Here is a 16,815-nt window from a genome sequence, read left to right as displayed (position 1 = left end):
GCCGAAGAGTAGTCTCAATAGTTCCACAAGAATATTGTCTGCCAATGAAGCAGCATGGCAACAAGAAAGCTGAACGTGTCCCTCAGTACAGAAGTGCACATGACACCCACAGAAAGTCACACAGCCATAGCCATAGCCATGCATTGTCAAAACGAAGGCTGTGGTTTGTCTGGGGCCTTCGTGAGCGGTGTGCCCTTTACGGTCCCTTCAGCGTGTTGATTTGGGCGCAGATTTTGAGTGCGGGCCCCAGTTTGATGTTCATGGCGCTTACCAGATGGTCCTCGGTCAGCAGAAGCAGGGCCTGGCCATCGATCTCCTGCGAGCGAAACTCCTCGGCCAGCTCGGTACATCCTATGACAAGGAGGTTGGTTTTCACATGCAGATGGAAGGATTAGCCGCTTTTATTAGCTATTCCTGTTTGCTTTTGTTTATTTAAAGCACATTGAATGACCTGTGCAAGAAATGTGCTATATAAATAAAGTTGACATGACTTGCTAATGTTGCCATAATTAGCAATAAAAAAACAATACTGCTGTTCTGCTTGCCATTTCTTATTATTGTTACCTGGTATGGAGTTGATGTAGGAGCACACTTGCTCCACGCTCCACTGAGAGGGGTTGGGTAGGGCCACGGGGTGATCGTCCGAACCGATCGATTCTCTCCTCCTCCTCTCCTTGCGCTCTTCCTCTTGTTCCCTCTCACGTTCTGCCTGACGACGCAGTCGGGTTGTCATGGGACCCGGGGGCTCATCCTCGTCATCATCCTCCCCATCCAGCCTGGCTGGCAGCTGCACCCTCACACACACAGGTGAGCTCATAAGACCAATGCAGAACAGTTTATATGGCTATGTATATATAGTGCTATAGTATATATATATATGTGTATATATAGTGCTATAGTATATATATAGTTGACACACACATTACATTACATTTAGCAGACACTTCTTGACCAAAGTGACTTACATATGTCAGCTATATTACAAGGGATCACATTGTCCCCGGAGCAACTTGGGGTTAAGTGCCTTGCTCAAGGGCACAACGGGAATTGAACCGACAACTTTCAGGCTACTGCACGCTAGCCCAGCTCCTTAACCACTACACTACCACCGCCCCACACAAATATATATATCATCATATGAGTATATATATTTGTGTGTGTCAACTTTACTATTGTGAGTACAGTTGGAACACTAACCCTAGGCTCTAATCGACGGCTTATCCTGGTCCTTATCACTTGTACTTTGTTTCTGTAGCCGTTCACATGCTGCCAGCAGTTATACTTTAACATCCATGCAGACCTTTCCTCCGCCTACTCTACCAGGTTTGAATCGAACTCGTTTGATTCTGAAAGGTGTGCTGAACTGAGTCCTTATGCTGTGTCATACTGGCTGCAGCTATACAGTAGTCTGCAATGAGCTATACATACCTGGTATACCAGGTATGTGAGAAATGTTGACAAGCCGCAAGTCTCCCGAAAACAGGTCAAGAGGCAAGTCAACTACTCTGACAGCCATGTTTACTACCACAGGGAAGAAGACTTGAATAGAACCTTATCCCAGATAGAGCCCTCCTTTCACTGACCTGTCTGAGGAAGTGTTCTCTGGATATGCCATCGGTGCGTCCGGGGGGTCTCCCCCTCCTGCCCATGGGCCTGGGGGGCCAGCGGCTGGCCCTGTCGGTCCTCAGGAGGCCAAGACGCCGCGTGCAGCTCACGTTGAACCTGTCAGTCAAGGCCAGATAAGGAGGGAACAGATCCAGCACGGTCAGGGCTTACAGCTGTATAAATGAACCAAGGGCAAATCTTTCCAGACTTAAAGCAATCGTTTGGTTTGACTGACTGAATGCTGTTTGTGAAAAGAGTGGACTTATTTATTGTTAAATGAACTTCGATCCTTCCTTTCAAGTAGTATCCAGACATTTCATATCTTTTTCAAGGAGTTTGAAGATAAATTTGACTATGACAATGATTTTGTATGAAAGTCCATTAAGTAACAGCAACAGCAAATAGCAACAGCCTATTTGTTCTTTTCTTTAAGGAGGTGTAAAAACTATAACTGTGAGAAACTCACCTCCTGACACAGGTCATGGAGCAGAAGCGTTTGGAGCGGAGGAAGCTGTGGGTGTAGCCCCTCTTCCCACAGAACTCGCACTGCAGCACATCCGACAGGCTGTCCTCCAGGGGCTCTGCAGTCAGACAGTGTAACCGTTTCAAATCAGAGGGGTGTTACTTTGCCTGGTTAAATCACACATATTAGATAGATAGATAGATAGATAGATAGATACTTTATTGATCCCCAAGGGGAAATTCAAGCATGGGAAAATTCAATTCATGTTTACTCTATGGGCCGGTATCCTGCACCCCTATTAAGCCTAGTCCTAGACCGAAAGAGAACTTCCACTGGAGGTTTCCACTGAACAAAAAGCTTGTAGTCTAGGACTATACTTATTTAATGTATGGGAAACTGATATGTACAGTACGTCGTATTACATTTCGCCACTTAATCACAGTGAAAATTGACTTTGGAGAGAATGGCGGCCCGTGCCAGGTAAGGCGTCATCAACTAACTAATCATTACTAGACTTTTGTGCTTGAGAAATACACCACAAGTCACCATCATCAGCTGGCATGTCGTCCATGTCGGAGTTGGAGGAGTTCTCTGGGTCGTCCACATCCATCAGGTCGTCGTCGGGGTCGGGATCTCCGTTGGAGGTCACCTCCTGGTTCTCCGGCAGTGCAGCCTGCTCATCTGCCAGTGAAGAGCGGCTCATCTGTAGAAGGTGACACTTGTTAAACCACAGCTAAGGGTCACACTAACACATCCCGAACATCATTTTGCAGTGGAAGGGTTAGATATTTGTTATTTTCTGGGCAGGGCTTGGGTACAATATCCACAGAAGTGCTCTACTGCTTAGTCAGATTTTGTTCAAATAGCTGCCTGTTTCTCTTTACCATGTCAAACTTTAACAGTGAGAGACCATTGTTTAAATGTCTCTGATGTGCTAACTACCACCTGGGCACTGACATCCCAGGCTTGTTGTTGGTGCTGCTGCTGCTACTGAACTGCTACAGCTCCACCTTGTGGACATACCAGGAACGGTTCCAGCCCCTCGTGGATGACGAAGCCCTCTATGAGGTGTGTGAGGATGTGAGGTTTAGCGACCGCCAGTGAGGGCTGGCCCTCAGGACTCTCTGGCAGGCTGGTAGCGGGGGGCTTGCTGGTGCTTCTTACCACGGCAGGGTGGAGGGGAGGGGGGGAGCTGGTGACGGGAGAAGGCTCCTCAGGTGACCGGATCACAGATTGGCTCGATGGTGTACAGGGAGGGTCCAACCCAGCTAAAAAGGGGGGCAATAAATGGAGATGAGTGTTCACCAACTACCTTTACTGTCTTAACTGTATTGCACTCGACTGCACATACTAGTACTCAACAACAGTGGGATAATAGTGCATTTATTTCAAATACATATAAAATTGCCATATAAAGTTGGCAATGACAAACTGACATACAAACGTGAACAAACTCAAGAAAGTTTTCAAAATGTACACACAGGTTATGAATTCAGCATTGACATAACATTGAGGTTTGTAGTAAAGTTTGTATGTTAAGTTGCCCTACATACTGATGTAATCCTATTAGGCGTGCTCAATTTTGTGTACCTGTGTAGTTTTCTCTCTGGGATGGTGCATCCTCTTCACAGCTTCTCCCTGCATCTGCTGGGGGGGGCAGGGTTGGCGGGGTGGGCGTCCGACTCCTCTGCATTCCTGACGGTGATTCATCTCTGTCTGCTTCTGCCCCTTTGTGATCCATCTTTGGCCCCTGTGCTGCCTATCAAAACAGGTTCACCTCAAACAGCTGCATATATTTTCATTATATCACAGTTACTGTTCATCATCTTGCCCACTCACCCACATGCGCTTACTGACAATGAGAACGGTACTCACTGGCTGCGGTGCTGTCTGGGCCACCGACTGCATCTTCAGGTCCACGGCTACAGTCTGTGGAGGCGGAAGGTTCTGGAAGGGCATTTGGACCAGTGTCTCGGCCACAGGAAGCTCTTCCTCGGACACCAGCATCTGGCCTGACTGCACAGCCAGCGCCTGCACTGAGTGCAGGGACAGCCTCTGTAGCGATGCTGGTGGAGGACAGGGCAAGGTCCCCGGGAGCGGGTTGGTGGTGGCGGCAGTGGTGGTGATGGAGCCGTAGCTCTGAGCAGAGGCATGAGGGGACAGGGGGAGGGCCTCTCCCAATGTCCCCAGCTGGAGTAGCGGACGCACCACCTGGGCTGGGCTACTTGTGGTGGACACTAGCACTGCCGACTGGGGCTGCTGCTGCTGCTCGGATGTGGAGGAGGCAGCAGACAAGACGTCGGGCGGCTGAGACTGGGCGGCCGGAGCGGGAGGGAGCGGGAGTGACAGGGGCCGGGCCTGGAGGGCGAGGGGGGAGGGGTGCTCCTGCGCCGTGACCCGCAGGGCGATGGGCTGCATCTGCCTGTGGGCGCTGTGGGCACCCTGCTGAATGATGAGCTGGTGAGTCCCCCGTGGGCCTAGAGGACAATGCAGCTGATGCTTCACTAGAGCAGGGCAGAGGGACGCTGCAACACCATTGCAACCATCTGAATAAGCATGTGTATGGTACAATCTCTCACACTGATCTATGAAATAATTATGAATGAGTGGGGGGGGGGGGGATTACAAATGAGTGCATTGAAGAGGCCATCAAATAAGGTAGTCTCAATCGTGGACTTACAAGGGGCAATGAGCTGATGGGCCGTTGACAACTGACTCAGGTCGCTTCCGGAGGTGTCCGCAGAGGCGTGGGGCAGCTGGGAGGACTTCAGGGGGCTGATGGACATCTTGGGCAGGCAGGAGGCCACCGTCTGGCCCTGCGAGCATGGCTTCAGCTGCACACCCTGGGCCAGAGCCCCAGGGAGGTGTGTGCGGAGAGCCAGAGACTGGACCTACCCAGGGGCACACGGCACACTCAGCCACATAAAGAGTGTCCAGTAAAATCCACACTATTTGGCACACTCTCATCTATAACACAGTCTAAGTGTAGGTAGGGACTGGAAGAGCTGTTTAACATTGGTCTGGGAGTATGAGACACTGGGTGGCTCACCTCTGTGGAGGTGGGCTGGGGAACTCACCTGTGTAGAGGTGGGCTGGGAGGATGTGGGGTTGACTGCGGGAAGATCAGACGCCACGGCAGCCACAGAGGCAGCAGGAGCCAGAATGAGCTGACAGGGGCGAGGGAACAGGGGACGCGTCAGAGAACAGAGAGGATGGAGTGTAGTGGAATATAGCCTAATACAGTATTAGCATTATAAGTATTGTATTTATACTGTATATCTCATAATTACTTATACGTTTAACATATGATCTCAAGCTGTAAAGCATGGTGGAGTACCATCTGGGTCCGCAGGTACATCTGGGCTTGACTACCAGCAGGAGAGCCATTCCCAAGGAGCATGGCCTGCTGGGATATCGTACCGCCCGCTGGAGTGGAACAGGTGCCTTGGATTCGGCCAATGGACTGAGCTGTCAGTGGAGTGGTGGCCAATGTGATCTAGAAGACCAATTAACAGATCAAAAAATAAACAGTAAAACAAAACATTTAAGACTAATGTCCCTGAACTAAAAGCCATGGAACATGAATGGGAATAGGAATAGCAAATTGTAGCATAGCATAAAATAATATATAGAATAGAAAACAAACTGATAAAAAGGATAAGTTGAATATATCTAGTTTGTTTTACATGTAGCATGGAGTGGTTATGCCAGTCCAATATAGGGCCTTACCGAAGTCTGTGATACACTGACTGACTGTGACAAATTCCCATTCGTTGATGGAGGAGAGGAGGAACAGGGCCTGCTAACTGTCTGTGAGGGCTGCGATAGAGGGATAGTTGTAAGTCATCAAAGAAGACTCACACAACAGCACATTTGCATATGGCATTAGGCTGGGTTCTCGTTCAACACAGAACACAAAACCGTACATATTTTCCATGTTGATTATGTCGGTTCCAAAGAGAATCTCATCGTTTCTATACAACATGCGAGATAACTTATGTGCAATAACATGTTCTACATGGCCTAACTACAGTTACATGCATGTTATTACATGCCCATAACAATGACAAGATACAACTACATACAGGCCAAGTCATGTCCATGTAATAAGGTGCTTTTAGGCAAGGTCTCTTCTTGATAATGTGATACAATTGAATAAAACTGGACTGAATTTGTTTTACCTATAAAAAGGATGACAGAGTAATAAGTGAAAGGAAGTGGTATGCTTCCTGAGCCAGACCTGGGCTGTGGTGGTAAGACTCTGTGAGGCTGTAACTTGCTGCTGCTGCTGGAGAGCTGCGGTCTGAAGCAGGATATGCTGCTGCTGGGCTGCGTACATCTGCTGCAGGTACTGCGCCGCCGTGCTCTGGGACCGCTGGACAGGCTGCTGGATCACCTGCCCACAGAGAGCCACACAACCACAAGCATGTGCTCTTTCTCTCCAACAATACCCAAACCAGCAGTTTGTATTCAGTAAGAATACAAATATTAACATAAAGAGTATATTACAGGATAGGACATATATTATGTGGAAGGGCCACATAATATATCAAAATACATAGCAATACAATTTGTATCATTAGAGGCACTCTAAGCGATGTTGGGTAGCTGTTGACGGTCAAACAAAACAAAAGAGCTAGCTCGCTACTGCCTCCCCCTCCCTCCCGTGCAATTGAAACTCTCCTAAACGCACATCTCGTCGGTGATTGGCTGGAACAGTTTGTTATGTTTTTATGGTCCAGGTTGGATCAAGTTGTTTTTATTGCCGTTTTTGGAGCCTGGGCTGTCCACAAACCACATTTTTTACAGTGTAGCTGACTGATAGCATTTATGACTCTTTTTAAGGCTTCTAACATAAGTATTCCAAACTCTTGGGATTGATTCACTTCAGATAAAACAGTCTGCTAAATATCAGTCACCTTTACCTTTACATATATTCTAAGATGTATTTGCTGTCCGTGAACATGTAAGAATGAAATAGCCACAAATACTGCAAATGGTTTGTTCTTATTATACTAAGTCCATCATAACACTTTCTTTTTGCATTGTTAGCTACAACTGTAATCTCATTCACCAAAACAGACACTAGGCCTACATATGCCATAAAAATACCTGTCTATTTCTGTCAATAAGGTTAGCACCCTTATATATTGCACTCATTGTTGTGATGATTGGTGGAGTGTACCTACAGCCTGCCTGTCTGTGGAGGTTGGGGACAGTGGCTGGGTGCGACTGGGGCTGGGTGGTCTGGCTGCGTTGGTGGCCGCCAAGGTGGTGCTGGTGGAGGCAGGTGTGGTGATGGTGTTAGTGGTAAGGCCTGTTGCACCTCTCATCTCCCCAAGACTGTTTCTGTCCATCTCTCACAGATCCGGACAGTCAGAGGGAAGACTACACCAAGAGAAAAATATATATATTCAGATAGATTACATAAAGATTTCTAAATATTCTGGGTATTTTGATGAAATTAAATATTGCAATTATCCCTGCATTGTTCAAGAAATCTGCCTCTCGCATTTGTGAAAGTCACATAGCGGTAACTGAAATTGGTTAAAAAGAGGAATGGTATTGTTAATGTTTCCTTTGAATTCTTTATTTAACTAGGCTGCTACTTAATATAAAATATTTATTCTGAAATGGTAGTAGGCCTGTGATTCAAACTGTCAATACCAAAGGTCTTTGTTATTTTGTTATATTTCTTAATTGGCCAACATTAATTACACACCTGTAATGACCATGGAGGACAAGGACATCCATTCAGCATGCTGCTGCGATTATTTATCAGCACGCAATGAAGGGTTATTGGGTCTCAAAATATTTGGGGTGCAACAGAGCTGGAGGCTAGTCTAGCATTTAGGCTACCTGATGCCATAATTCTTCACAAATAATTGCAGACATTTAAACAAGACCACTGAACAGAAGAAAACAGCCTAGCTGAATCATCTTTCCTCGTCGGAATAAAGATAGTTCCTAAAAACCTGTATGAATTAATAATTTACTAACAATCTTTGCAAAGCTCTGTTCAAAGAATACAAACATATTTGTGTCCTGTAGATGCACGTTTAGCTGTTGGCACCTTGAAACCCTGTAGTGCTAACTGAGAAACGCCTTCGACATGCAGACATATCGTTTTATTTTTACAATTAATGTGGTCTACAATCTCTGCACAATACAAAAGTCCGATTTACTGCATGTGCCATTGGCTTATGATCGCAGAATTAACAGTCCTGTCAGTCAATCCAGTCAAAAATGTACAGTCATGCATCATAATTCATGTGCACATATTACCTGTATCCAACTGATAATAGCCTACACATTACCCATCTTGAGGTGAACATATGGTATCTTTGAACTGTCACGGTCTCAGTCATGTTCTTATGCGTCAAGGCTTTTAAAATGGAGCTAAAGCCAAAACAGCATAGGCTACACGGAAAGAAAAGTCCGACACAGCACCACTCGCAGTGTAGGAGGACCTCGTAGCCTGGAACATTTCAGAGCAAAAATGTTGTGTGACATTTAGAGACAGCTTATCTTATGTTCAGTTTATTTTGTCCAGTAAACTATTCGGAGGCAAATGATGGCATGTTTCATTTTTAAAGAAACTAAGAGATTAAGCGATGTGATTTTTTTTTTGCCTGAGCATCATATTATAACTTTATTCACAAATCTGGTTGGTAGGCTATGTACCTCTGAGGAAACATATTCTATGAAACTAAATTTGATGTTAGCCATATGCGCATCAACACAATTGTCAGACAGGAAGGTGTCAAATTCATATTGTGCTATTCCTTTATGGATATTATTTGGTAATAGATCGTTTGAAGGTATGGGGAGAATAGGCTACAGAATGCATGATTTTTGCTGATGTTCACTGCACCCATGGTTTCACCATCATCCTCAATATGCTTGAGAGTTATAAAGTGAGTTTATTTGTATTATTATTATTTTTTTCATTATATATTATGAATTTTATTTCATGTCATAATTTTGTTTCTTAATTAATATAATTTTGTCTTTATAGTGCTGTTTATATTACTTTACATATATTGTAGGCTATTGATATGTGTCATAACATATAATGCACATTGAATGTCCACTCTGTTTGATAATGCGCTATATAAATACATTTACATTTACACATATATTAGGCTTGAACTCATTTATACATATTACTGACCTTAAATTCAACATCTGAATTGTTGCCGTTTGTTCGGTGTAGGGTAGCCCAGTCAAGTTGCCTAGGCCTACTATTTAATGCACAAGGAAAAGGCATAGCTGTAGCCTACATTTGTCATCTAGCTGGGATACCGTAAACATAAATCGGTTCAATCAGGTGTAGCTTACTCTTTGTCAACATGAATAACATTTCATGAGGGATTAAACAATTATAAGGTCGTATAAAATCTTTATCCGCGTCATTTTGTAGTCCATTCAACTGCCTCCATCCCTATCTTTCAGGCTACTGTCTAATTTTGGTATAATCGGAATGTTATTGAGCGCTTATACATTTTCTGTATGGGGGGGGGGGGGGGTATAAAGCGGCGCAGTTAAATAGTTAGTCTACAGGTAAATATAATTACTTGTGTAACGATAACTACCTTATACGCGAAAAATAGCTTTAGGTACATTTTAATTATTGAGCACGATATGCGCGTATTGCGCTTCATGTGAAATATGTGCCCCCCCCCTCACATTCCGTGATTGGTATGGTCCATTACAAGGCCTAGTAAGGGAGTGTTTTCCTGTAGATAATAAGACAAACTTTTACAGTAGCTTGTGGTATATCCTTTACTTTAGCGATATAGTTGTCAACATTCATCTGAGAACTTGAACGTCATTTTCATAAGTAAGATATTTATCCTTTGGATCATTCCCAAAGGAAAACACGATTTTGTAGAGTTCTTTCGATAACGATAGTTAACTGCAAGTGGAGTTCGAATCCTTGCTAGAGAGCTTATGATGCCTACGTTGCGGGACAGCACTATGTCCCACCCCGGCGAGAATCCTCACCAAGTCCGGGTAAAAGCGTACTACAAAGGGTAAGATTTAACATGTGTCTTTTAAAGGTGATAACTCGGGCCTTGCTATTGGTTCTACTTACAGTCACTGTTTGCGCCATCAATGATAAGTCAGAGATTGTTTATTTAGCCATCTGACCAAGTTAGCAGTTTCACTACACTAGCCCTCTTAGCTAGTTAGTTAGCCATACGACTTCACTTGTTAGCTCGGTAGACTATCATAACACCACTCGCTTAACGTTAATTCTCTTACTTTTTAGTATACGCGTACTCAGTCGACGCATGTTTTATCCATAACCAAAGCCACATTCCTAGATTAAAACGTTACATTTACCATAACAGCTAACCAGACCTCTTCTCCATCTAAGTTAGGTCGCCAGCTAGCTAGCTTAGTGGGTGGCACTTGTCTTGTCATGTTGCTAGCGTAGCTAAGGTTATATACGTTTATATTGTCTGTGGTAGCAGTTGATAGAGTGGATGAAGTTCGATCGGTCGGTCGAAATGTATCTACAGTATGCGTCTTGATGTTGACGAAGATTGTTACAATGCTGGCAGCAGACGAAAACATACAGCGAAGCCGCATTTGGTAAAGCTACTAAATGTGAGCAGATACATCAGTGGTACAGGAATGCATGTCAATAAAGTTTGACCATGAAAGTAGTTCAAATATAGAAGTAACGTTGCTTATTTCGGACTGTTTGGTCATTAACTAACATGTCTAAATAGGCAGGTAATATCAGGTAGAAATCACAAAATTGGTCCTTAGGCCACAATGAAGCGTATCGTAATCGTTACCAGAGCAAAGAAATGGCCATGTTACATGGTGTTATTGTCGTGGTGAACGTGTTCACAGATCCATGCCTATGTGTATTAAGTAAGACATATTAATTAGCGTTAACGTTATGGTAGATTCTGTAGGGTTATACATTTTGTGGCTGTGCTATCCTGTTATTCCACAGCAGGCTCGGATTTCCCCGCTCCCACATGTGCATAAAAATCATTACAGCCTGTCATTGGAAATAAATAAGACTCTGACATGAAGATAGTGTTACCATGTATTTCAGAATAAGTGTTAAAACACATTTGAACGGAATCATCACTAGGCTAATAATTGTCAAGGTTCTGTCAGGATTTTGACATATAGGCTGGCAGGCTATGTTTCCCAAGTTCAAGTTATGCTTTTCACCAAATTTCACCAATTTAAATACATTAACTTATGTTGTGGTTAGTGGAGAACAGTTCACTAATTGCTTTTGCCTGGGTAGATCATTTGGCTCTATTAAAGGGTTGTTTAATGTAGTGGAAATTAGAGGTCCTGGGGGAATTTTAAATGACTTGTGGAAAGGAAGGAAGGTTGTACAAGAAGTGCAGTCGCAGTGTGATGAGGTGACGTGTGTTTTTGAGTGACTGATTGTCATCCACCCAGAACCTGAAAAGCTTGAAGTGCCACAACCTGGTGCCTGACAGACCAGTTGTTTCCCTCTCACACTGCCAAGTGGCCTCACCCGAGTGTATTGTCATCAGTGGGTTGCCGGCTGTTGCTTGCAAACAATATGTCAAGCTTTTTACGTGGTAGTGATGATTGACTGCAAATGGAATCTGAGCAATGTCTTAAGAAGCCAGTTGGTTTTTAGTATGGTGGCGACCTGTCTGTAGAGTCTGTCTATGTCCTTATCCTTACATCAGTAGCCTGTCTGTAAACTGTAGACAAGCTTACAAAATCCCTTGTTCATGTTTTGTCATTGATTTCTGGTCAAATTGAGAGTACAGTATATCCACAAAACAGTATATCCACAAAATGCCTGTAATTGCAGTGGCAAATAACTTTTTATTTAGCCCAGTTCAAATATCACATTTTAGCAACGTAGAAAGCAGGTGTAGACTGGGATATTTCGCTCTTGACCTGCTAGTGACTCAATTCAGACGGTCAGGCACATTTGTCATCATTAAAACAGCAGTGTGGTAGAGCTCTCTCAGGACCAGGGTCAGATAGTAGTGTGGGAAACGAATGTTGGCACTTGATGAGTTGAAACAGGAAGGCCTAATTTTATGATCTGTGCACATGATCATCACTTCATGTTAGTGTGCCCTTATTTGGAAGCTTGCTTGGCAGTCAGGACTGTAGAAATGCAGCCAAAGTTGCCCTTTGAGTTGACTACCATTTGTATAAGAAGTAGGTTAGACTATTTAATTTGCATTTCTTTCTTGAATATAGCCTATTTTAGGATTTATTGCTCAGTCAATTCCACTCTGTTCAGCTTTGTGAGACGGAAGAGTAAACACACGTCTGTACACAAAAATACTCCCATTTCCTAAAACATCCTGTGACCAAAAGCCTGGGCATGGACTTGGTCTGAAACCATCAATTTGGGCCTGTGTGTGTGTTCACACTGCTTTGAGCTGTGCGGTGCCTGCCTTCTGCACCAGGAAATAATTTTCTGCCTACTTTGAGCCTCTGTTTTCCCCCTCCATCTCGTTCTTTATCTGTGTGTGTAGCCTATTTCAGTCTGCACTTTCCTCTGGGCTACTTTAGGCCACCAAAGAGTGCAAGTCCAAGTGGAGTTATTCATCCTTTTCTTTTCTCTTCTCTTTCTTCCCCTTTCTTTCACTGCCTGCCTTTTAATATCAGCTCTGCATGAATGCATACAGTGCTGGTTTTGTTACATGCTGTAGAAGCATCTCTCTCTCTCCTTCTCTTACTTGTCTCTCATTCCCTTCCTTCCCACTGCCATTGTAGCATTCCCTCTTTCTTTGGGAAATGCCCCCCGAGCACATATATGGGATTCATTTGATGTACAGAGTGGTGGTGTTGCAGCGCAGCAGTAATCAGTGAGTGTTCTGTAGTCTGTGTGTTCTGTGATGTGGATGTATAGCCTATACACAGCAGCTCTGCTCAGTTTCTCATCATTCTGTGGGATTATTTTCTGCCTGTGGGGGGAAAGTGACACTGAGGGGCCGTTTATACGGGAACGATTGCGAAGGAAGACGACAAAATATTTTATCATAAGTGCCTTTCATTTACACGGCGACCCCGCCATCGGGGCTTGAAAACGCAAAATTCTGAAGACTCCTTCCAGAGTGTAGAGTTTTGAAGACGACCCGGGTTGCGTCTCCGTCTAAACGGCTAAACCAAAGATCCTTGATTACCTCTCTGGCTAAACTGTCAAATTAGAATGTCTACGCGTGACGTACCGGGGTTCTATCACACCACCACCCAGTTGTCTGGAATGCATATCCAATCGAATATCACATACTCTTGCGTCTTCATATAAACAAAGATTTCCCCCTGAGAATGCTCGTCTAAACGCGAATAAAAAAATGAAGACGAGACGCCACTTCTGCGTCTTCTCTTTTCATCGTCACCGTATAAACGTAGCCTTAATAATAAGGCTATGCTTGTGGATTAAAAAATCTAGAGCTTTTGGTTTAAAAATACACACACACAGCTTGTTACAAAACAGTGGAATATGTGAACTTATTTGTATCGTTGTGGTATGATGCAAATAATATTGTGTCATTTTGTGTATAGGATTTAAAAACAAGATAGACATCAATGGCTTTCTGACATGGCATGTATATGGCTATATATCACTTCAAAGCCATGCTTGTTCAACGTCAGGGGAGCAGAGAGCTGTGTCCAGCACAAGGTTCACCCAGGAGCCAGCTGACCCCTCTCCCCACCAACCCCACCCCCCCTCCGACCTTACTGCTGGACCCGGCAGAGACAGGCCTTCTACACAGCAGATGGAGCAGCCGGGGCTTTGGAGGGAGATTTAGACGTCAGGGGTCTTACACCCTCATACCTCCCTGCCTGTTTAATTTTTCTAACCAGATTAATGGCATTTCAGCCAGATTCCACACACCCAGACTTTAGAGGGCTTTGTGTTTGTGCGTGTACCACGTACGGTCGTGGGATCAGGCCTGTGTGTTTGTGTGATGCAAGAGGCTGGAGTCAGATGCAGTCAGAGCCGGTGTACCGGGCATGGGTTGACTGATGAACCAGAGAGAGAGAGAGAGAAAGAGAGAGAGAGAATGCCATAAAGAACGAGACAGCCACTAGGCAAGCAAATATATATATATATATATTTATCTTTTTTTTTTTCTTCTCTCCATTGTGTGCTTGTGTATGTTTGTTTGGGGCAGGGGGTGGAGTGTGCGGCGTTGGTGTGAGTGTGTGTGCTCTAATGTTCTATTATTTTTATTATTCTCCATAGTCCATGTCAATTGTTATTGGGGGCCAAGCAGCGAAGCTGCGAGGCAACCATTGTGTTTCTATGATTTCTTATTGGGGGCCAAGCAGCGAAGCTGCGAAGGCACCCATTGTGTTTCTATTTGTTCTTATTATTATTATTATTATTATTATTATTATTATTATTCCGCCATTGAAGTCAATGGCAGCCCATAGAACCGTCTGGTGAAAAGTTGTGAAATTTGGCACACTGATTAGGGACAGTCCCATGGTTAATGTCACCAAGTTTCATGATGGCACCTCAAGCACTCTAGCGCCACCAACAGGCCAAAGTTGGACATGCGTTCACGCACGTAACTTTTGACCCGTATGGCCGATTGTCAAAAATGAGGTATCATTGGAATCCTTGGACCAATCCGAGTTAAACGCACAGTATGAAGTCATTTTCCGCCATGATGGATTTTCCGCCATATTGGATTTCATCAAAAACACTAAAAAGTCCTCTCAGGTCACATATTTTGTCCGATTGACACCAAACTTCACAGATATCATTTACAGACCATGCCTCATTAATGCATTGCTTTTTGTCTCCGGAACTAAAACCGTTCGCGCGTAACAGCCAATCGAAATTTGTGGCGAAGCCGCCACACAGGAAGTGAGCTCATATCTCAGCAACCCATTGATCTATCATAACCAAACTAAGTACATGGACTCAGGACCCAATCAGGGGGACGCTCAAGAAATCTGGTGACCTTTGACCTCTAGGGGGCGCTGTAATTAAGAAACATACCTTTTGGCCTGTAGCTGCAGTTGTGCTTAGAATTAAAATGCACTAGTGGTGTCTGGTAATACTGTTGGAGGTCCTTAGGCCGACCCAACCCAACTTGTGATGTCATCGTAATTGATTCGGCCGCCATATTGGATTTAATCAAAAACACGTACAAGCTATCGCAGGTCACAAATTTCAGCGGATCCTCAACAAAATTGGCAGAGACCATCTTCAGACCATGCCTTATCAGTGCATTGCTTTCTGGAGCAATTGACAGAAGCATTCGGCTGTAACAGCCAATCGAAATTTGCGGCGAAGCCGCCAAACAGGAAGTGAGCTCATATCTCAGCAACCCTTGCATGTATCAAAGCCAAACTAGGTGCATGGACTCAGGACCCAATCAGGGGGACACTCAATAAATCTGGTGACCTTTGACCTCTAGGGGGCGCTGTAATTAAAAAAACATGCCTTTTGGCCTGTAGCTGCTGTTGTATTTGGAATTAAAATGTACTAGTGGTGTCTGGTAATACTGTTGGAGGTCCTTATGCCGACCCAGGCCAACTTGTGATGTCATCGTAATTGATTCGGCCGCCATGTTAGACTTAATCAAAAACATCAAAAAGTTTTCACAGGTCGCAAATTTCATATGATTTTCACCAACATTGGCACAGACCATCTTCAGATCATAACCTATCAATATGTTGCTCTCTGGAACAATTGACAAAAGCATTCGCCCCTACCAGCCAATCGACATTGGTGGCGAAGCCGCCAAACAGGAAGTGAGCTCATATCTCAGCAACCCTATAATGTATCATAACCAAACTTACTACATATATTCATGACCCCATTAGGAGGACGCTCAAAAAATGTGGTGACATTTGACCTGTAGGGGGTGCTGCAATTAGCAATATTGCATTTTGATGTGTAGTTGTTGATGTGTTTTATCAATCTTTTATTTTTTGATGTGAAACTGATGACAACATGTTCCATCCAGTTAATTCTAATGCGTGCGTGCAGGGGCAGGGCAGGGCAGGACGGGGTGGGACGGGCTGGGGTGATTAGGTGGGGGGGGCTGGCTGGTGGAGGCGGTGGCAATACTCAGCCCTGTTTCAGCCCTGTTCATCCCGGGTGTCTGCTGGGTGTCTGCTGAGTTCTATCTTGTCACCGTGGCTACTCCGGCCTATTCTGCTTGGCCCCCTCATTGCTGCTTGCAGCTATATTTGGGGGCCAAGCAGCGAAGCTGCGCGGCAACCCTTAGTGATTCTACCTTTTCTTATTATTGGGGGCCAAGCAGCGAAGCTGCGAAGGCACCCATTGTGTTTCTATGTTTTCTTATTGGGGGCCAAGCAGCGAAGCTGCGAAGGCACCCATTGTGTTTCTATTTGTTCTTATTATTATTATTATTATTATTATTATTATTATTATTCCGCCATTGAAGTCAATGGCAGCCCATAGAACCGTCTGGTGAAAAGTTGTGAAATTTGGCACACTGATTAGGGACAGTCCCATGGTTAATGTCACCAAGTTTCATGATGGCACCTCAAGCACTCTAGCGCCACCAACAGGCCAAAGTTGGACATGCGTTCACGCACGTAACTTTTGACCCGTATGGCCGATTGTCAAAAATGAGGTATCATTGGAATCCTTGGACCAATCCGAGTTAAACGCACAGTATGAAGTCATTTTCCGCCATGATGGATTTTCCGCCATATTGGATTTCATCAAAAACACTAAAAAGTCCTCTCAGGTCACATATTTTGTCCGATTGACACCA

At 44.5% G+C, this 16,815-nt stretch overlaps 2 protein-coding genes across 6 annotated transcripts in view; one reads left to right on the top strand and one right to left on the bottom strand.

Annotated features, from left to right (window-relative positions):
- Positions 1–10: 10 nt before the first annotated feature.
- phc3 (polyhomeotic homolog 3 (Drosophila)) lies at positions 11–9,515 on the bottom strand. 5 transcript variants are annotated; one of them, XM_076293678.1, is made up of 15 exons: positions 9,243–9,515; positions 7,258–7,456; positions 6,309–6,464; positions 5,798–5,887; positions 5,406–5,564; positions 5,146–5,235; positions 4,749–4,959; positions 3,944–4,593; positions 3,659–3,827; positions 3,092–3,336; positions 2,615–2,771; positions 2,072–2,186; positions 1,584–1,722; positions 565–787; positions 11–351 (listed from the first exon to the last, which is right to left on the bottom strand). In XM_076293678.1, exons 2-15 carry the CDS (start codon positions 7,423–7,425, stop codon positions 197–199), a joined length of 2,727 nt encoding a protein of 908 aa, XP_076149793.1. In that variant the 5' UTR covers positions 7,426–7,456; positions 9,243–9,515; the 3' UTR covers positions 11–196. The 5 variants fall into 5 exon arrangements, with proteins under 5 accessions (XP_076149793.1, XP_076149798.1, XP_076149796.1 ...); XM_076293683.1 differs by having other exon boundaries at positions 3,233–3,336; XM_076293681.1 differs by having other exon boundaries at positions 3,944–4,545.
- Positions 9,516–9,807: 292 nt separating this feature from the next.
- Positions 9,808–16,815, top strand: part of prkci (protein kinase C, iota) — a 28,099-nt gene continuing 21,091 nt past the window's right edge. The window contains exon 1 of the mRNA XM_076293671.1: positions 9,808–10,104. Coding sequence (XP_076149786.1) covers positions 10,022–10,104 — 83 coding nt within the window. The 5' untranslated portion in view covers positions 9,808–10,021. The remainder of the gene's footprint in view (positions 10,105–16,815) is intronic.

The sequence above is a fragment of the Alosa pseudoharengus genome, unplaced genomic scaffold (genome assembly GCF_046254945.1).
Source record: "Alosa pseudoharengus isolate Yale_2024_CS ecotype anadromous, Long Island Sound unplaced genomic scaffold, YU_APseudo_1.1 YU_APseudo_1.1_scf_2, whole genome shotgun sequence".
NCBI classification, from domain to species: domain Eukaryota; kingdom Metazoa; phylum Chordata; class Actinopteri; order Clupeiformes; family Clupeidae; genus Alosa; species Alosa pseudoharengus.
The sequence above is the reverse complement of the archived record's forward strand: the minus strand, read 5'-3'. Positions and strand labels throughout refer to the sequence as shown.